Source organism: Psammomys obesus, unplaced genomic scaffold, assembly GCF_907164565.1.
Source record: "Psammomys obesus unplaced genomic scaffold, mPsaObe1.curated_primary_1811, whole genome shotgun sequence".
In the NCBI taxonomy this organism is placed as follows: Eukaryota; Metazoa; Chordata; class Mammalia; order Rodentia; family Muridae; genus Psammomys; species Psammomys obesus.
The window spans coordinates 3,590,824-3,612,187 of NW_026585587.1; the positions used below are offsets into that span (position 1 = coordinate 3,590,824).

Consider the following 21,364-nt stretch of genomic DNA (forward strand, 5'->3'; position numbering starts at 1 on the left):
GGATGGATGGATGGATGGATGGATGGATGGATGGATGGATGGATGGAATTAGAGTTTATTCTGATGTACAGTGAAGGGCAAGGCCCTCATGTCAGGGAAGGCATGGCAGCATGAGCTTGAGACTACTGATTACATTGTATCCATGATCAGGAAGCAGAGAGAAATGGGCGCTGGTGAATCATGCTGTCCACATTTAGGGTGGTGGCGGGGGAAATCTTACTGCCTCAATAACTTAACCTAGATAATCCCTCAAAGACATGCCTGGGTGGTTATCTGTTTGCTTATCCTCAGTCTTATAAAGTTGACAGTATTAACCATCAAGTGTTCACTCCTTGTCGAGTTGGTATACAAACGTAGTTTTAAGTCATAACTTCTACGCTTTGTCCCAAGAAGCTCATAGCATTTCATAGTGCAAAATGCATTCAGTCCAATTTCAAAAGTCCCTGTAGTGTTTAGCAGTTCCAACACCGCTTAAAAGTGTAACTATGATCTCTTAACTGTGAGCTTTTCTCACATAAAACTAAGTTACCTACAAAATATAGTTGCTCAGTAAACATTCTATTTTAAAAGAGAGAAATGAAGTATAACAGGCAAGACCAAAAACCAGCAAGGAAAACACCAAATTCCACAGCTCCATATCTAACATTTGGGGCTCCTGTTAGACCCTTTTATGACTGACCTAAAGGGCTTGGCTAGCTCCACTCCCTCAGCTCTGTTCCTCAGCACATATACTTTCTCTCTTGTGCCAGTTCCACTTCACACAAGCACCTTTCCTTTGCAGACAACCATGATTCTGGCATCTCCAGTTAACTGGGGTCTCCCCTGCAACTTGGGTTCACCTTCACAGCTTCACACAGGTTGGCTTCTCAGGGACTCCAACCCTGCTATGCATTGCCTGCCCCTGTCAGCTTTCTGAAACCGTAGTATAAGATTCCATGAGTCACACAATTTTACATCTTATGCCTGAGAAACCAGTTCCGTGTGGATGATACCCCCAGTTTCTGCTGCCCGCTCAGGATGTAGCCTGCCCCCTTGGCCCACAGTTGTAGTAGCTTCAGTGTATCAACCCTGGGGAGACATTTCCCTAGGCTGTTGCTTTCCAGGAGCAACGGCCCCCTTCAGTTAACATTCTTGGCTTGCACTTTCTTCTGTCAAATGAGTTTGCATTTTCTCAAGTCAGAGTCTTTAGTGGGTACCTTTCCCATTGAGCCAGTGCAAAATAGAAGGTTTCCTTTAATAATTATAGCTTCTTTTCAACAAGGGCCTCAACTGCAACTTTAAACTTGTTCATGATCTTTCCAGGGCAAACTGCAAATTTTTAGTATCTTTCCACACTTTTGGTTTTTCTCACTATAGATAAGTGGATGGCAGCAGAAATTGGTAGCCATGATCTAGCCTAAATGCTATCTGGCCCTGAAATTTCTTCCATTGGACCAATTAGTCCATCACTTCTGTATTCAGCCTCATTCAATTTCTCATGACATGAGTAAAATGCAGCCAAATCCTTTGCTAGAATATGTGGATGGCTTCAAGCCTAGTTGTTGATAGTCTTTGTTCCCCTCTGTAACCTCATGAAACTCTACTATCTACATCCTTATCTTCCAAACTCTCACAGGAATGGCCCACTAAATTCTGCTTACAGTGTTCAAGGGTTTTTTTTTAGTCCAGAGTTCCAAACTCCTCAACATTCCTCCCATAAACCAGTTTCAGAGGCCTAAGAACCACAGGTTCATGTTTATCAGAGCAGCAGTCCCACTTCTGGTACTGATTTTTTAATTCATTATTTGTCTTATTGCTGTGACAGAATTCCTGACAAAGGGAACTTTAAGGAGCCAGCAAGATGGCTTAGTAAGTAAAGGGACTTGTTGCAAATTCTGGCAACTTGAGTTTGATCCCCAGGACCCATATGGTAAAAGGAGAAAACTGATTCCCAAAAGTTATTCTCTAGCCACACACATCATGGTGTATGTGTAGTTATATACATATGTGTAACAAACACACTTTTTCTTAAATTTACAAAATAAAACAAAGAGGGGTTTAGAGATAGCTCAGCAGCTAAGAGGACTAGCTGTTCTTTCAGATGGCCTGGGTTCAATTCCCAGCACTCACGTGGCAGATCACAACTGTTTATAACTCCGGTTTCGGAGGATCCAATGCCTTTACACAGATATACATATAGGCAAAACACCAATGAATTTGAAATAAAAATAAATCAAATTTTTAAGAGAGATTTGGGGAAGAAAAGTTTCTTTAAAAACAAAATAAAACAAGGGAGAATTTATCTGGCTTATAGTTGAAGGGAGCTTTACTGTGACAGTAGGAGCCTGAGGCTCTTCACATTGCATTTACAGTCAGAAAACAGTAGCAAGTCCTGGTGCTGAGCTTCCTTTCTCCTTTTTGTGCAGTATCTGGGACTCCAACCCAAATAGTGCTGTTGTCATTGAGGGTATATCACCTCACCTCAGCGACCTAACCTAGATAACCCCTCACAAACCTATCCAGGTGCTTATCTATTGGTGATTGGTATAATTGACAAACATTATGCTTCATATAGTATAAGCCAAGTACTATTTGATAAATAACCATAGTAAAAAACATTATTACCCCTTTTATACAGATGCATAGAAGACAACTATCACAGTTACCTCAGTATTAACAATCTATTTCATGTTTTAAAAATTTGGTTACAATGCTAAATAATCTACTAATGGGCTTTGACTTCAAGTTTTTAAACAAAGACCCAGGGTTGCTGGAGAGGTGGCTTAGCAGTTACAAGCACTGGCTGCTCTTTCAGGAGATCAAAGTTCAATTAGCAGCATCCACATGGTAATTCACACTCCAGTTCTAGGGAGTCTGAAGCTCTCTTCTGGCTTCTGCAGGCACTAGATATAGACAGGGAATACAGATGTGCATGCAGGTAAAACACTCATATAAAATAACTTTCTTTTAAAAGGAATTTTTTTAAAAAATTGCACATCAGCCCAAGAATTGGTACACTTTTTGTAAAAGAGATAGCTAGTAGATGTTTTAGGTTTATGAACTGTTTATGACCTTAATTTTGCCTCCTCTCTACCAAGAACCATAGGCAGTCCTTAAATAGACATGTCTGTATTCAAGTAAAATTCATATCTGTAAAAGCAGTCGGGTGAATATTACAGAGCTCTAGGTTAATTAGTCTCCCTAACTGCAAGAGCTTCCTTCCCTGAAACAGTGTATGTGGAGGAGAACAGATTGCTGAGTAGAACCCAAACTTGGTTAGGAGAATGTGAAATGGGCAGCAGTGGCTGTCATGCTAACCTAAATTTCTTCACCACTTCTTATGTGTTTTATCTCCATGCAGATAGTCCTGGGCCTATCTCAGGTATAAGACACAATGTTTGCGATTTAGGAATAGACAAATGGGAGTGGCTTAGCTTTCACCCACATTTTGCCCACATAATATTCTTTAAAGATGTTTAAGTGCCCTCTGCCTTGCTTTACTCTTCGGCACTGTGATAGGTGCTGGGTATTCAAAAACACTAAGAACACACTACCTATTCCAAGCGAAACCACCTCATTTTCCTTTCAGTTAAGACAGAAAAAGGATTAAGGGATGTTGCTGAATCTTTAGGGGAAAGGGTTGCATACTTGTTAACTTGCTACATGTTAACTGTCTCTTTGGTGTAAGCAACTTTGAAACCTTCCAAAGTCATCTAACATTTGCATATTTTAAGATATTAGTTTCAGATTACATGATCATAATCTTTAGCATGACTAGAGGCAAACCATCAAAGTGCCAGTGGAGCGTGGGTTCAATTGAGCCCTTTTTTTTTTTTTTTTTTTTTTTTTTTATGTGTGTGAGAGGCAGAATGATAGAGGATAAAGTCAATATTGCAATTGAGCACTTCTCACTATCTGAAATAAGAGGGGGAAGAGTGCCAGTCCTCAGGACTCTGCAAGAATGAGAAGTGGGCAGAGAACTGTGGCAGGTCATCGGCCAAGAAGGATTCCAGCTGATACCCACTTCTACCCCCTAGAGTCCTCAGGCCAAAAGCTGGCCAGGCCTCCAGGCCTCCTTGTTCTGACTGTAGGCCCTCCTCTGCCAAGATATCATGGAGTTAGTCTTCATTTTGGGACACTTCTTTTTGGACCATGTGAGCTCCCTTGAAACAAATAGGTCAGGATTGAAAGCAGAGGCAGAGAATGCAGCCCAGGGGAAAGCAGTATGGCAGAAATTGGAAGAGAATAGAAAAGCTCCTGGAAAAAGAATTAACAGGAAAATACCCAAGACTGACTCTTCTAACAGCCTGGGGCTTCTCTACTAATAATACATTGTACTGACAAACCTTTTTCCTTCTATAATGTTCAGAGTAATTCATGTTTCAAAATAGCTCAAGGATCCAAACAGACAGAAACCAAGAGGAATCAGTCTGACTTCACAACTGTAAAAAGTGCACAGCTGAAAGAAAGGACTGGGGCTGCAGAAGGTCCAGCTCCTCAGCAGCCTGGAGTAGCAGTACCATAAGCTGGTCTGCAGAACATCTCCTCAGCCACCCATCCTTAGTAGGACAGTCAGCATTGACCTCTGTTCCCTAACCAGAGCTCTCTCCTCTTTAGATTCTTTGTGGGAAAGAGATTCCTCGCTGGATCAACCGACTGGCCTACTTCAGCTCCTGTATACCCTTTCTACAGAGTTGCCTCCCAAAGGAGTGGCTCACTCCTGCTGCACTGCAGTCTAGTGTCAGCCAAGAGCTCCAGGATGAACTGGAAGAAGCAGAGGATGCAGCTGCATCCGCTGCCATGGCAAGTGCTGCAACTGGTGCCAGAACTGGGCGTCACACTAAACTATAAGATCTCCAAAGTCACGCCTTCAGAACTGTCTCTGGCAGTTGAGTACTAGAGAAAAAGAAAATAGAGTAAATGTCCTTTGGATATTTTGTATGCAAATATGGCTCTCCCCCAAATCCCAGTTTTTCAGCTCAGGATTATATTTGTAATCAAAAAACAAAAACAAAAAAGAAGAAAAAAATCACTTGGCGCAGGAGGGAGAACTTTGTATGAAGCTGCCCTCTTTTCTTTTCTTTTTTAATCCACTTGTAAATTTGGATTCACTTCCTCTGTTTTATAAGATCTCTGTTAAATTACGTTTACAGTATTTTGTATCACTGTTTACAAATCTTGCATGGACTTCTGCCACCGTGAAAGAAGAAACCTTCATCTTCAGAACCTAGGCAGGTCATCTTTTACATGTCCTGGCAGTTGCCAGAACCACAGCAGAAATAGGCACAGGAAAAGGCTTACCCGGCTACGGTTCTCACCACCTGCTTAAGAGCTGTCAGATTTGTATTTGTTTTGTTACCATTGTTGGCACCCAGATACAGGGATCCAAACTGGCCTGACATGAAGGAGCACACACACAGCCAGAGGGCTTGGGCCCTGGGTCAGTTCCTTTCCACACCCTTCCCGTTCTGAGTAGCACATTTCCCAAGGTGCCCATGGAACAGCTGGTTTCATCCCAAATATGCCCACCTCAGCAGGGTGGTATTCTTGTATCTGCCTGGCTTGATGCCTCTGGTTCTATAATGAAGATGTTTTCATGGAAGATACTGTTGTAACTGACAAATGTTTTTGCACATGTGTTGGGAAAGGAGCTTTGTTTTTGTTCTTATTTTAATTCATTCAACTCCTCCCTGCACAGGATGTTTTTGGTGGGGTGAGTATCCTGACCTAGCTTCCTGAGCAGCAGTACAAACTGACATTAAATGGTTTTTTAACTTGTCAGGCTACCTTTTATACTAGACATTGAAAACTAGAGTCTAAAACACCCCCCCAAAGGTAACTCTTTAATATTTAATACTTTGTGTACACCATATCAGAAACGGCTTGTTGGAGTTTCTTAGTTCATGATGGGAGTAGTTTTGCCTCATAATAGAAATTCTATTTTCATTGATCTCTCATTGAAAAGTCATATTTTTGTGTGTCTTAAATCCATCTTTTTATGTTCTCTCAAACGTATATCTCTTCCATAACAATACTCTTAGGAATAAAGTTGTGCTACAGATAGTGTTCTTCAGTAAGGAAGCTATCTGCTAGCGTCCACCCCTAGTTGACCCTTGAACGTAAGAACCAATCATTACATGTCACAATCAATGTTCTGCCTTAAGAGTGAGTGTCCTATGGAAAGTAATGGATGCAGCATAGAAACATCCAAGGTACTGGCTGCAGCTTTAGATACTTTGTTAGTGTGAGAGTCGCATCTCTATGCGAGGATACATGTCTTTGAGTCAATGACATCTTTAACTTTTCCATGAGCTGATTTTGATTGATACTCTTAACTTAAGCACACCCTCTTTATGGGGGAAATTAAACCTTGGGTTATAAACACTGGCCTGAGGAAAATGAAGCCACTTTGTGCTGTTTGACTGTTCTGTTTCCAGAGAGGAAAGCCACTGCAAGTCACTCTGCTCTGTGAAGGGCAGGGCGTTTGTTTCAGGAACCATGCAGCAAGACAGAATATGCAGTCTTTATGAAGAGTTGACTTGGTTTGGGTCTGAAACTGAGACTTAGGACAAAATAATGCTCTCTAAGAAGTTGTTCACTAAAGAAGAGCCCTAGCCCTCAAGCCAAGGTTAGTAGGAAATGCTTGGTGCAGTTGACTTGGGGTTTTGGTTGTTTTGGTTTTTTGGTTTGTTTGTTTGTTTTTTTTTTTTTAAGTTAATAATGTGGGTTGTGGTGTTTTCTAATCCGTTGAGACACAGAGGTTTTGAATCTGCTGTTGGCTCAAGAGAATGGTCCCTCAAGTTAGACGTTGCTGGGTAAATAGCCAGGAACAGCTCCTTTGTGCTCGCCCACATTTCAGCAGCTCAGCACACAAGTGACATGCATATCTACAGATGTCTGTAGCATTTGACATCTGAAGTGGTGTAAAGGTCTTCTAGGAAGTAAACAGTGCCTGTGTGGTTACCTAGAGTCAGCAGGTCAAATTCTGGACACAAGATTTCTTGCAATCCAGTGTGCCTGAGGTTGAGAGAAAGAAAATCTCATTTAGTGAGGATCTTCTCGACAGTGCAAATTAAAAATGGGCTTAATAAGCTTTGCTTTTCTTGTCCTTGGAAGAAAGTAATCTTGTTCTCAACCTAACTGTAAGAAAAACCCCAAGTCAAAACTCTGGTCAGATAAAGCTTTTGTTGTTGTAACCAAGTGAAACCGTTTCTCCTGGTAGGTAAGTTGAACAATAATATCAGTGAAAGATCAGACAGCTGGTTTCTAGTACTTGTTTTAAATATGCTTGGGCTTTTAGAATCCTCACTGGGCATCGGCTTTAGAAGTGTGACTTGTGGGGCTGTAGAAGGTGGTGATTGTCCTAGAGAGCCTCCAGGCCTGAACTCCAGCCAACTATTGCTCTGACTCACAGCAATAGCATATACTCCCCATCACCAGCATCTACAGAGCAGGGGATTCCAAGTTTATTCCATTGACAGCCTTGTGTGTGTGTGGAGATTAGGCGCCACGAACAGCTGCAGGGCTCTGTTTCCATGGCTGCTTCATCATAAGACGGGTAGAAACATGTTCACTGTGTCAGGGCTTTAACCCAGGAATTGTTTTATGCTCCATTGTATATCTCCTGTAGCTTTAGTGTATGCTAAAAGTTAGTTTTCTTCAGCAGTTGGCCATCCTGCCATTACATGCCATTCTTCCTCAATTGTTAGACTTTCATTGTTTGCGCAATCTATACACACACATTTCCACTGTCAACAAGTGGGACAGCTGTCAACAAATCTTCATGGACCTGAAGAGAATTTCTTGTGAAGTTGAATGCAAGTGTACTGTCATTCACAGTGTTTATAAAACACCAGGAACCTTCACTTTTGCTACCTTGATATAGCATTGGGTTATCATGTAACAACATTGAAATACATCAATTTATTAAAAACTACTTTTATAAGAAATGTTTTATAGTTCTTTCTGACCTCTAAGACAATGCTGTTCTGTGTTTACGCTGGGAAGGGTTTTCTGTACAATCCAAGAATCCCTTCTGCTCTGCAGGGGTGTGGCCAGCCCCCTGTGTCACGCCTTTCTTGTAGTCACAGCTTCTAGTAATCAAGTGATAGTTACTCTTGTACTCAGTCCCCAGGCCAACACATTCGCTGTCAATACACAGGCAGCAAGTAGCAGCTCGGGGGAATGGGGGCAGAGTGGGCTGTCTGGAAGGTTCTCCCTGTGCCCTTTCAGCAATTAAGTAGAGCCTGTGTGCTTATGTTCCTTGTTTCCCATTAGCATCTACTGTTGTGTACCTCAAACCTGAACCTGAACCTTTGACCTCCGTTTTGTACCTAGTGTAATGTTTTCTCCACTAATTTAAACTCTTCCCTAGAATTGTTACCAGCTAAATGGATAGTAGTTTTTATGGTCTACCAAGGTTTGTCTACTCTTTGCCAAATAAGAGTGATCTATGTAACCAGGCTGTTCTCACCTCAGGGATTCTCCAAGGGACCCTTATCATAATTTCCTAATAGACTCAGATCTGCCAAAAACAATTCAAAAGTTTTCTCTGTAGTTTTTTTGGTTTGAGTTGGGTTTTTTTGTTTTGTTTTTCTTTTGATTGTCCCTAAGTTTACCTGTGAATTTGTGTTCCTCTAACTTTTTGGAAGTCTGTGCTAAGGGAGATGAAATGACTTGCCATATTCCTAAAAGGTAAATTAGTAGCAAACTACTTATTTTCTTACTGATAAAAAAAACAGGTAACTGTTAAGCACTCCCAAACCTGTCCTTAATTCCTCCCAGCTCACCTTGACTGAAACTGCAAATTTGAACAATTTCCTTCCTTTCCAAACCAATGGAGCACTAAAGAAATGTTAGGAAGCCACCTCTCTACTGGCTCGGAGACCAGATGAGCCTTGATATGCTTTGAACCCTGTCCTGGCTGGGAAGAATTCATAGTCCCACTTGAGAGTGATCTCCTCCAAGATGTTGAGGGCAGGAGTAATTAGGGCTGCCATCACAAAGCCCTTCCCTCGCCCCTCACATTGGGACACTGTTTTAGTTAGGGTTTATTGCTGTGAAGAGACACCATGACCACAGCAACTCATAAAAGAAGACATTTAATTGGGGCTGGCTTACAGTTTCAGTGGTTTAGTTCATTATCATTGTGGCGAAAAGCATGGTAGCATGCAGACAGACTTGGTGGATGGGGAGCCAGGATTTCTACACGTTGATCTGCAGGCAACAGAAGGGGACTGTCTTCTGCAGGCAGTCAGGAGGAGCTCAAGCATAGGAGACCTCGAAGCCCACCCCCACCGTGACGTACTTCCTCCAACAAGCATTCAAACACATGAGTCTGTGGGGGTCAGCCCTATTCAAACCACCAAAGAAATACTCACTTTGATCTACCATAAGCCTCCAAAGGAAGGAAGACATTGGCAGTTGCCTTATTTTCTATCGTATTCCAAACTCAACAGGCAGGCAGTGGGATTTGGTACCAGGACAACCTCCATCTGCTTCCAGAGCCCTCACCGTACCTCAGGCTACCCATCAGCCCGCTGTGAGCTGGAGGGCTTATGTACAGTTACCCATGTTGCTAAGCCAGACTCCTCAAAGCAGCTTGAATGTGGCTTGCTTGACTGTTCTGACTATACGTGTGCTGTGAATAATAAATTAAGAAAGGCAGTTTGGGGCTGGTGAGGTGGTTCAGTCGTTAAGAGCAATGGCTGCTCTTCCAGAGGCCCTGAGTTCAATTCCAGCAACCACATGGTAGCTCACAACCATCTATAAAGGGATCTGATGCCCTCTTCTGTCATGCAGGTGTACATGCAGACAGAGTACTCATACTTTTAAAAAATTAAAAAAAAAAAAAAAAAAAGCAATTTGAAGCTGGAACAGTGGCTTGGCAGTGAGGAGCTCTGGTAGCTCTTCAAAAGAATCCAGGATCCTGAAACTTGAGTACCAGGGGATCTGATGCCCTTTTCTGGCCTTTGGGCTCACAAGGTGCAGGCATATATGCAAGCAAAACACTCATTTTATAGGCAGTTTAATCTACCTGGGAGTGCTCAGTTGAGTAACCTATACTTATCCCTTCATATGGGCTAGAACTTTCTAATGGCAAAGCTAGAGTGTGGCCTGAGGGAGCAGAAGCTTCCAACCTTGGCCATAAGCAAGAGTAGAAAATACATAACCTCCTCCACAAAAAGATAAAAATAAAGCTATCTTAGACTGAAAACAAAAAGGGAAATCCTTTTGTTCTACATATGTTTGGAGCTGTGCTAGGTCACTTAAATACATTTATTACAACATTCTGTGCTTCACAAAGACAGGGGAGAGCTCATTAGCGTGAAATCACAGGTTTCCTGGATAAAGTGACTGTCAGGCAGCCTGGTGAGGTGAACCATTGAAGGGCTTAAGTCATTGGTTTCCCTCCAAAATTCAGTGGAGGTAAGATATCCAAAGTTTTTAATGGGTTTGAGTCAACCCATACAAAGTAATCAAAATAACAAAATAAAACATGAATTTGAGGACTTCAGTGAGGAATCTAGACGCCTCTAGTCTATCAGCTAAGGCTGGCCTGTTCTATGCAAGAACCACCTTGCCCCATCAATCAGCCATCCAAGTTAACGTCTGTCATCACTGAAGACCCAAACTGCTCAGACCTTCATCCCCAGGGACCCCTCCCGTAGACTCATCTGCTAACTGCTCATCCTTACTGTCCCCCTGGACACTTCCAGTGTGGCAGACTAAATGCTTTAGTGGGTGACACTTTGAATGTTTTGAGAAGTATCTCTCAGCCATGCCCTGTCCCTTAAGAAGCCCTCTGAACCTTTGTGTTTCCCATTTCCATTTGCTGTTTCTGTAATTTTTTTCCCTACAGAACCTCCAGCCAACTGAACCTGGGCCGTCCAGTTCTGAAAGATGCCAACTGCTGCTTCTCTTCTGCTCTTGCTATCTTCTTCTCTGGCCTTTTCATGTCTTCATTCCCAGGACCACGTCCCACAGATGGCCCATGCCATTTGCCTCTGTCATCTTGGCACTCTGCCCCCTAGTTGCTAGTACGTCTACCCTCTGCTCAAACATCATGCTCATTGTTATTCTACCCCCCCACACATTTCAGCATCCCCAGTAATGACAACCATCATTGTCCCGACCTTAGACCTGTCACTAGGAATGTTCTAGACCATTTCTGAATTTTTTGTTTCTTATGTCAAGAGAGGGTTTCTCTGTGTAGGCCTGGCTGTCCTAGACTCACTGTGTAGAAGAGATCCGCCTGCCTCTGCCTGCCCGTGTGCTGGGATTAAAGCAGTATGCCACCAGTGCCTGGCCACTTCTAGAATCTTCATTCCAAGCATTTCTGATCTTTAACTTTGGGCTTACCCCAATCCACTGCACTACAAGAAATCATCATCAGCCTTTGCAAGATCCCAAAGCCATTAAATCTAGCACTGTTTTCCTCCTAACCCACCTCTTTCTCCTCTCACCCAAACCAAATCCCATTTGCAGCAACTAAGTCATTTCCTTTTCCGGTCCCTCTATTAGAATTATTTGGCAAGCCAGCCCGACTTGGATCTAGACTCTGTTCTCACAGAGTCTGGCTGTAGCTGTGTGGCTTGACTCTGTGTTTCTGTCCACAAAGCCACAGGCACTCACATGGCCTATGCTTGGTCCCTTGGAAGTCAAATTCCCCTTGTTGGAGGTCCCTCCATGCCTCCTCATGGCTCTAACATGCTCCTCACATATATCTCAGTTGAGACCCTCACTTGAACCATAAAAAGATGTCAGGTCAATTGGCCTCTCCTCTCCCAATCTACCAACTCATTTAGTTTCCATCCAGAGACGCCGCTGCCCTGGGAGGTGCTTGCTATTTTGTCTAATGCCCCCACCTCTGCAGGCTTTGTCTTTAGCAGTTACTGCCCATGATCCTCAACGCTGCCTTCCCTCTTTCCTGTCAGCCCATAGCATATGGGATCTCTAAGATGTTCCCTGGAATCCTGCTATGACGAAACGGAACCTCGCCATCGCCACAACCAGAATTTGCCAACTCCGTGTCCCAGTCACTATTTTGAAAGTCACTTTGATTTTGAATGATGTATACAACAGAATTTAGGACTTTAGGTGTAGCTCAGTGTGAGAGCAACTGCCTAGCATGGCCAAAGCTCAGAGTTCCATCCTAGCACTGTTTGAAAAGTACAGAGAAGGGAGGGAGGGGGCCAGGTGGTGGTGGTGGTGTACACCTTTAATCCCAGCACTCAGGAGGCAGAAGTAGGCGGATCTCTGTGAGTTTGAGGCAGCCTGGTCTACAGAGTGAGTTCCAGAACAGCCAAAGCTACACACAGAGAAACCCTTGTCTCAAAAAAACAAAAAAAATAAATAAAAAGAGGGAAGGAAAGGGTATATGTAATGTATATGTACCGTTTAGAGAATAATAACATGAATAGCAACCTTGTACCTACCACTCAGCTTAAGTAATAGGCCTGGAGAACCTGTCCTGCCCCTCCCCCACTGCTCCCTCTTCCTCCCACCAGAAGAGGAACCATGAAGTTTGTGTACATTGTCCTCTTGGTTTCTTTTTTCTTTATAGTTTTATCACCTGCATATGCCTATTTTTGAGCTTTGTATAAATGAAGTCACATATATCCCATGGTTTTAAATTCTCTATTTTTATAACTCATGCATATGAATGTGTGTAGTTCTAACTCATTTCCACTGCTGTATTATATTACACTGTATTATACAAACACACGATTCTGTTTACATGTGTGCCATTTGATGTGACCTGTCCCAGCTTTCTCTCTGATGAGCGACATGAATGCTTTGAGGCATGTCTGCAGCTATGAGGATCTCTCTAGGAGCTGCGAGGAATGTGTGTTCAAATTTATCGATGTAGAAAAGCAATAAACTCTTTATTACACCTTTAATAAATAAAATCCTATTCAGTCTTCTCTCCATCTGCTAATCAAATAACTCCATGATCCATAATATCTCTCATAATATCACATAATGAAATTTCTTAGAGCCTTGCCTTAAAAATATTTTTCACAAGTAAAGGAATAGGAGATGAAAAATCATACCTCGCATACAGCCAATGGGAAAGATAACACTCAACATCGAAAAAGTAGTTGAGCTGGCCACAGTACTCATGCCTGTAATCCCAGTATTTGGGAGACCAAAGCAGGACCATGAGTTTGAGGCTGCAAGACATAGCAAGAGGTGTCTCAGAACTTATAAATCAATAAGCCAAGTGTACACCTAGAACACTCGGGAATATTATGATTCAAAACCATGAGCAGCAGAGCCTGTTTAGACTGGCTGGCCTTGAACTCACAGAGCTCCACGTGCCTCTGCCTCCTGCGTGCCGGGATTAAAGGCGTGCGCCACCACCGCCCAGCTCCTGGTAGACTTTTAAAGCTTTAAGGAATAAGTTGAAAATAAAAGTATCTGTTGGGCCTGTGAGATGGCTCAGGTAAAGGAGCTTGCCACCACGCCAGACATAATCTTAGTTCGATCCCCTGGACCCATGTGATGGAAGGAGAGAACCGACTCCCACAAGCTGTTCTCTAACCTCTACGTGTGCACTGTGACACACATGTGCCTCACACGCATGCACACAAATGAATGTCTTTGAAATCTGTTCAGATAATTGCAGAGAAGCCCGTATCATCGCGTGTCACCTGTGATAATTTGCAGGCTTGGCTGCGGTGTTGCGCCTGCGCAACAGTCCTAAAACTTGTACAAACCTGGGTCAGTTGAGGACTGGCTACTTTCCTTCTGCAAACAGGCTGGAAAGATCAGAGCAGTTCACATCCCGCAGGATATACGATTTATCAAAACGTCGGAGCCTATACCTTACCCAAGCCACCTGAGGCGGTAAATGCTACCGTGGGCCTTTGCCGTTCCCACCACCCGGGGTTGCTTCCTGTTGTTTGTATCTTTGTCAGGTGACACTGTACCCACGCTGGCTTTATGTGTCCCTGAGTAAAAATGAGCGTGTGAGTTGCTTTTCTTGTAGATAAGATACACACCCAGCGGCTATTACTTCCGGCAGCGAGACTCGGCCTCCACACTGCCAGAACCTCCCTGCAAAGATGGAGTCCCTTTTTGGTTAGCCTCCCTCAGCCTCAACTGCAGCAGTACTGGTCTCTTGATGAGGATGTGGCTGTGTGGCTCTGGGAACAGCACTTTACCATATCTCCGCATCACCTCGACTGGTTCTAGGAAGAATCGTAAGGGTGGCTTTCTCCGACAGGTTGGTGGGTTCTCTAATTCGGCAGCTACAGCCAACACTGCCCAAGTCTTCCTGGTGGTTCAGAGAGCTAAAGGGTTACACAGAGAGGTAACGGGATTACCTCAGGAAACCTATCCACTGCTCCCCATTCACCATCTGTGAGAGCTGAGTGACTCCGTAGAAACTTTGGAACACTTCAGGAAAACTAAAGAATGATGCTGACTGATTGCTAGAAGAATAGAGAAATAAAGGAAGTGTCTTAGTTGGGGTTTTATTGCTGTGAAGAGACACCATGACCACATTAACTCTTATAAAGAAAAACATTTAACTGGGGCTGGCTTACAGTTTCAGAGGTCTAGTCCACTGTGGTCATGGCAAGAAGCACGGAGGCACACAGCCAGATGTGGCGCTGGAGGAGCTCAGAGTTCTGCATCTTCATCTGCAGCAGCAGGAGATGGTGCGCCGCACTGGGCATAACTTGAGCATGCCTCGAAGCCCGCCCCCACAGTGACACACTTCCTCCAACGAGGCCACACCTACTCCAACAAGGCCCCACCCCCTACCCCACCCCTCACCCCCAGTGTTGGGCTGCCCTTCCCCCAGAGGCTCTTCCCAATATAATCCAGCCATTTTGCTTGCCTGCCTCCTTCTACCTTTTGCCCGATTGGCTGCTGCATCTGGTTCTGCTCTCCCCTCCTCCTCCCCCTTCTCCTCAACATGGCTCAGGGTCATGTCCACTCTGGACTCTCCCAGGTGTCTGTCTCTACCTCTGGCTATGCTCTCCCTTTTATCTGCAATAAACCTCCTCCTCCACTGTACCTAGGAAGAGTCATGCCTTTTTATTTATTTTTTTCATTTATCAATGATAGCTATAAACCCAAATACAAAATCATAAACTTACTTAACTCACGAGATATTTTTTTTGTGACGCTTTTGTAGAGCAGGCTGGCCTCGAACTCACAGAGATCTGCCTGCCTCTGCCTCCCTGAATGCTGGGATTACAGGCATGCGCCACCGCGCCCAGCTAGCAATGACCTTCTTGCCCCTCATTGCCCATCTATCTTTGCCTCTACATCTCTAACCAGACTCCGGGCTAAACAGGTCCCTAGCAGGACGGCAGTGTGACCCACAGAGAGGTGCACTACACACCTAAAAAACTTCTGAGCTCGGGGGAATATACATAGGAACCATTTTAGAGGTGTGGGGCGATGGGTTCACACCATTGCTTGCTTGCTGCTGCTGCTGCTTGCCGTCTGCCTTTTCAGCATCCCCCCTCTGGGATAATAAATCTCCCTCGTGCTGAGAATTTGGTGCCTGAGTGTGTCCTGTGCCAGCGCTGAGGGGGCTGCCCTCCCTTACACCGCGGGCCCCTGAGTCCATCCTTCGGCGGTGGCTTCCTCAGCCCCGAGACGCACCTGGGATGCACCTGGGACGCATAGACTTAGGAACGGGCAGGATGCCCACCTGGTTCCCTGATCTGTGGAAGCAGGGATTGGTAAGACCGGAAGGACGCCGGTCAAGCTTCCTCCGCCCTGGAAAACTGAAGGAAAACCAGCAAGGCGTCCCTGCAGGGATTCAGGAAACTGGTGCCGGGTAGAGATGCAAGTCTGAAGGCTGCCACCATATCTCTAACTTCGGAGGAGCCGTGGACCCCATGGAGACAGCTGGGTATCCTAAGTTTAATCAAGTGGCAATTCTGTCGCAGCTGCTACCCCAGGTGTTGTAAATTGTCGCACCTCCTAGCCCCCGGTACTGGTAATGGATCTCAAATGTTTTTCTCTCCATAATCTTGTCTAATGCATACGAGAAGCATTTACTCTCTGCTGGCTAGTCCAGCACGATGCCTTCACTGTCCTGCCTCAAGGGTATATTATTTTCCCAGCCCTGTGTCACAACTTAGTTCAAAGAGATCTTGCTCGCTTGCCTTCTCCACAGTGCACAACACAGACCCATCACACTGATAACAATTATGTTTGTTAGAACATGGGTCTGCCCCTTTAAGAAACCAGTCACTCTTAAGAGGCTACATCTTCCAGACCGAAGAAATCAGTTAAGAGCACTGGCTGCTCTTCCTGAGGTCCTGACTTCAATTCCCAGCAACCACATGGTGGCTCACGACCACCTGTAAGGGGATCTGATGTGCAGGAAGACAGAGCGCTCATATGCATAAAATACACAAAATATAAAAAAGAGACATCTGACTTTGGGCTTTTGTCGCTGATGGTAGTGTGAGTCCTCCAGGTCATGTCCTTCAGGTCTGGACCATGGAAGCTCCCCACAGTGAGACCTGGAGGTGGTGTAGAGAGAGGGGCTCACGGAGGAGCTGGCCACAGCCACCTTGGGGACCTCCTAGCTCCTTTCTTAAGGCTCCCGGTTCTGCAGCAGTTGCCTCGGGGGAACCTAGTGCTTATACAATGCCTCTAAGAGAGGAAGTTCGCCAGCCCTGTGCCCATAAGCTCATCGCTTCTGTTTGGGAAGCTAGGGCATAAGGATCCCGAGTCTGGTGAGACCAAGTGTGCTGGCTAGTTTTCTGTCAACTTGGCACAAGGTAGGGTGGTTTTTGGAAAAGAAAACCTCAACTGAGAAAACGCACCAGGCTGACCTGTGGGCGGTCCTGTGGTCCGTCTTCTTGATTGGTGATTGATGGGTGAGTGCCCAGCTCACTAGGCACACTGTGCCACACCTGGGCTGGTGCCACACAAAAAAGCAGGTATAGAGCAAGCCATGAGGGGGCATCACTCTTCATGGCCTCTGCATCAGCTTCTGCCTCCAAGTTCCTGCCCTGCTTGAGTTCCTGCCCTGACTTCCCTCAGTAATGGACTGTGACATGGATGTGGAAGCCAAATAAATCCTTTCCTCCCCAACTTGCTTTTGGTTATGGTGCTTTGCTGAGGTAATAGAAAGTCTAACTAAGACAGTCTGGATCAAAATTAAAAGTGCTGTGGATATAGCTCTGTGGTAGAGCACTTGCCTAGAGTGAGTAAGCCTTGGTTTCCATTCCCGGTACTGACAGTAAACAATAAACAAAGCTTTGCTAACACAAAAACCTACGCTGGATTACCTCCTCAGGCATGCAGTGCATTTCTGGGATATTTAAGTCAACAGAAAAATGCCTGAACAATGAAGTATTGCATTAAAAATGTCCCTGGTTTTCTACTAGGAAGAAGATAGCTTTAGAAGAACAGGCCCCGTGTGGTGCCATTCAATGCCCAGAAGGTCACAGTTAGAAGTTGCCATTTTAGCTGGGCACAATGGCGCACACCTATAATCCCAGCATTCAGGGAGGCAAAGGCAGGCAGATCTCTTCGAGCTTGTGGCCAGCTTGGTCTACAAAGTGAGTCCAGGACAGCCAAGGCTATAGAGAGAAATCCTGTCTCAAAAAAAAAAAAAGAAAAGAAAAAAGAAATAGAAAGGAAAGAAGGAAAGAAGAAAGGGGGAAAAAGTTGCCATTATAAATCATGGGACTAGCCTTCATCAACTAGCCTTGAGCTAGTTGAGGAAAAGGAAATGCCACAAAGTCCTCATGTCCAAATTTTAGCTGACCTGTACCTAGAGTGACCATTGCTGCTGAGCTAGAGGTCTAGAGGGAAAAAACAGTCAACAAACTTAATAACAGGTGTCTCTTCTGAGAGTTTGATAACCAGAAAGAGCCAGATGCAAGCTCATAGCAACACAAAATACGCCAAGTTAGGTGTGGCGCATGAGTCAAAAGAGAAGGCAGAGGATGTCCCTTAAATCACTGCTCTAAGGGCTGGAGGAATGGCCGCTCTTGCACAGGTCCTGAGTTCAATTCCTCATGGCCATCTGTGATGGGATCTAATTCCCTCTTCTGGTGTGCATGAAGACAGATTACTCGTTTACATAAAATAAATATTTTTAAAATCACTACAGTTGAGGGACCACCTGGGAATGAGAAAAAACAACTGTGAGTCTTTGAATTGAAGCCAGGTGCAGAGAGCTCCTGAAGGGCGGGGTGAACTGTTCTGAGAAACAACCAGCTGTAAACTATCTACAACCAGCTGTAAACTATAGAGCAAAGTGACCTGATTTTCAGGTATAAAAACCCTGTGCTTTGCATGTTCAGGGTCGTCTCCTATCTTTGGAGGGGCGACCCTATCGTGATAACAATAAAACCTCTTGCTTTTGCATCAAGTGGTGGTCTGTGAGAGTTCCTGGGAAGGGCGAAATCCTGAGCTCCTGAGCAGTGAGACTCCAGGTCTTACACAGTAACCAACTGAATTAGCTAACCATCACGTCAAAGCTGTGTGCTCATACAGAGAGCTGATGAGAGGGGAAGGGAGGAAGGAGAGCTTGTATAGACCAACCCTGAGTCTTGGCTAACTTCATCCTTGTGAGGAGGAAATACTGTGAAGTCCTAAATGGTCAAAACACAAAGGCACAGCTACCTTCAAACTACCGGCTAGAAAATGAACTGTGATTTCGCTTGGCTTTTTTCTTCACAACAGAAATGAATCCAGGAAGCATTAAGCAGCTGGCATTTCTTGCATGTTGTTTAGCTGCACTTCCATTCTGGCATGTGAGGGTTTAACAGTTTGGTGATCCAGTGACCTACTGTGAGTCTCTCCATGCAGGGAGTATTCTGCCGGGCCTACAAAACAGCCTCTTAATTCAGGCCTCATTGGATTTGAGGCCCAATCAGTTCTGTACAAGATCACAGGAAAAGTGGTTTCCTCAGAATGAAGTTTCATGGCTTTTCTGGTTTAAAAGAAAAACACAAATGTCTCCCCTATCACAGACTTATAGAGCTAGCTGGGCGATGAAAGGATAAAGAAAGGCAAAAATGCCAAGTGCACAGCCCCGCTCAAGACCCAGAGCTGAAGCTGCACTGTAAGCCTTTGTTCCTGTCCAAGCATTCTTACCCACGACTCCAGCATCACCGCTGTTAAAATCATGGAAGGCTGCTATTTGAAACACAGCTCCTGCACCAGGGCCAACAGATCGAAATGGAACCACCCACACTAAGTTCAATGCCATCAAACAAACGGTTAATGTTACTGAGAAGCTGGAAGGCATGAAACAGCCTCATTGCAGGGGGAGAGGGGTGCGGGTGCGCCTCTTGGGGGGGTCTCATCACAGGATGTCCAAGTTCTTTGTGTCTCAAAAAATCAAGCAAGACAGGGAATTGGGGTTTCCTTTGCAGGCCGTCTTGTTAACAAAATAATTTTAAAATGAACCCTGAGGGGACGCGCAAGGACCATTAAATTAGAGTGTGGGAGGAAAACCCGAGTAGGTCTACTGCAAATCCAAGGAGCTGCAGGGAGGAGGGGGGGGGAGGGGAAGAAAGCCATGCCTTTTGAGTCAGTAAGCAATGTAGGACTGCAGGCCCAAGAGAAAGGGGAGGGGGGCTTCACAGAAGCAGCGAGGAGGCAGGGTGAGCACCTTCAGGAATGTCTAGCAATGTCCAAAGAAGAGACAAGAGGAGAATAGGAGAGGCTGAGGAGAGAGTTCAATGGGAGCCAGGTGTGGTAGTGAGTGCCTGCAGCCCAGCACTCAGAGGAAGGAGACAGACAGATTGTATGGATTGTATCATTGTATTGCGGAGTATTCACCAAAGAAGACAGCTCAGACATGGGTTTGAGCCGATAGAAAGTTTGTATTAGTCTGCCAGAAACTATACTGAGTGCTCAGGATCCCAAACCTTTCCCAGGGTGAGCTTTTAAAGACAAAAACCATGTCCTGGGTTGACATAACTTCAGTTAACAAGAACGTTTAGCCAGAAGTGGAGCTACAGAAGGCAAACAGCAAGATTTGCAGAATGGTATGGACGTTGATGGATTAGGTCTTCGTTTCAGTTTTGGCAGGTGGTGCTGTCTACATGCTGAGTTTTAAAACCTTAATAGTACTTCCATCATGGAGTTAGTGGTGCTAAGGTCTCAGGGCCCTACTAAGTCTGGGGCTGTTAGAGATCTCAAGGGTTCACTGGCTTGTCAAATAGCTAAAACAGCAAAAGACAGGTTCAATGATAAATGCTATCCCAAAATTAGGTTGGAAGAGCAGTAGAAAAAACAAAAAAACAGACATTGGCCTCTGGCCTCTTTTAACAAGGCATGTGTGCCTACAAGGAGGCCAGAGGCCAATGCACTCATCCATGTATGTATACATCCACACGTGAGCCACATAACACACACACAAAAAAAATGTTTTCATTAAAAAAGTAATAACTAAAGTTAGGCTTTTGAGTTAGACCTCAGAAAAGCAGGCAGACTTAGCATGGAAGATCTGCAAGCAGGTGCTTCAAGGGTGGGGCTCATTACTGGGCTAAGTCTCCCACCTCCTCATCAGGTCTTCAGAGGAACCAGCTTTACCTAGGGCTGATCTCCAGGGCAGGTGATTAGAAACGGCAACAGCATGCAGTGTTCTCGTCCTTAAGATCAAAATCCAGGCTCCACCTAAGTTCTCCACAGGTAGAACTCAGAGTTCAAACTTTACGGTGTTTGGTGGGTTGGTTGATTTTTTTTTTTTTTTTAAAGTTTGTGAACCATTGGTGGCACACACCTGTAAAATCACAGCACACGGGGAGGCAGAGGCAAGCACATTGCTGTGAGTTCAAGGCCAGCTTGGTCTACCAGGGACAGCTAAGACTACACAAAGAAATCTGCCTCGAAAAACCAAACCAAAACAACAAAAAAGGCATGTGCCACCATGCCCGGGGTCCAGAGTCCAGTCTTTTTATCAAAAGGAAGTAGCTTTCCTCTAAGGGAAACCCTGGCGCCTCCACTCTGGTTTCATGGTGTTTTAAATTTTAAGAAAGGACAATTGCGAAGCTTCCCTTTCTTAAAACTGGTGTAAGCAGGGAAATGGAGGTGGGATGCAAAGCTGATCATGAGGGAGGAATCCATTCTCGAAGCCCCACCCCCAGCCTGCTGATGCCTTTCTGGCGAGCTAACAAGATGTCCCAAATAGGCCAGTTTCACTCAGCATGAAGTCCCCCTGCTGTTTGACTCATGACTGTAATGTTTTCCCTGTTTCAGTCCTTACAGCAGAAAACAACCGTGTTACCCAGTGCTTTCTCCCCTACCATGAAGTACAGGAAAGCCGCTTTGAAACGGGAAGTTCGGCGTGTTCTGTGTGCGTCAGCCCTTTTCCACCTCAAAGCCATCCTCAGCTCATCCTGTTTCATACAGTAGTGTTGCCTGGCTCTAGAGCCGGAGAGAC

The 21,364-nt window shown here is 44.8% G+C and overlaps 1 protein-coding gene across 1 annotated transcript in view; it reads left to right on the forward strand.

Moving 5' to 3' along the window:
- The window catches only part of Desi2 (desumoylating isopeptidase 2), a 50,596-nt gene extending 42,668 nt beyond the window's left edge, over positions 1 to 7,928 (forward strand). Inside the window, exon 5 of the mRNA XM_055608750.1 lies at positions 4,597 to 7,928. Coding sequence (XP_055464725.1) covers positions 4,597 to 4,830 — 234 coding nt within the window. The 3' untranslated portion in view covers positions 4,831 to 7,928. The remainder of the gene's footprint in view (positions 1 to 4,596) is intronic.
- Positions 7,929 to 21,364: the final 13,436 nt, after the last annotated feature.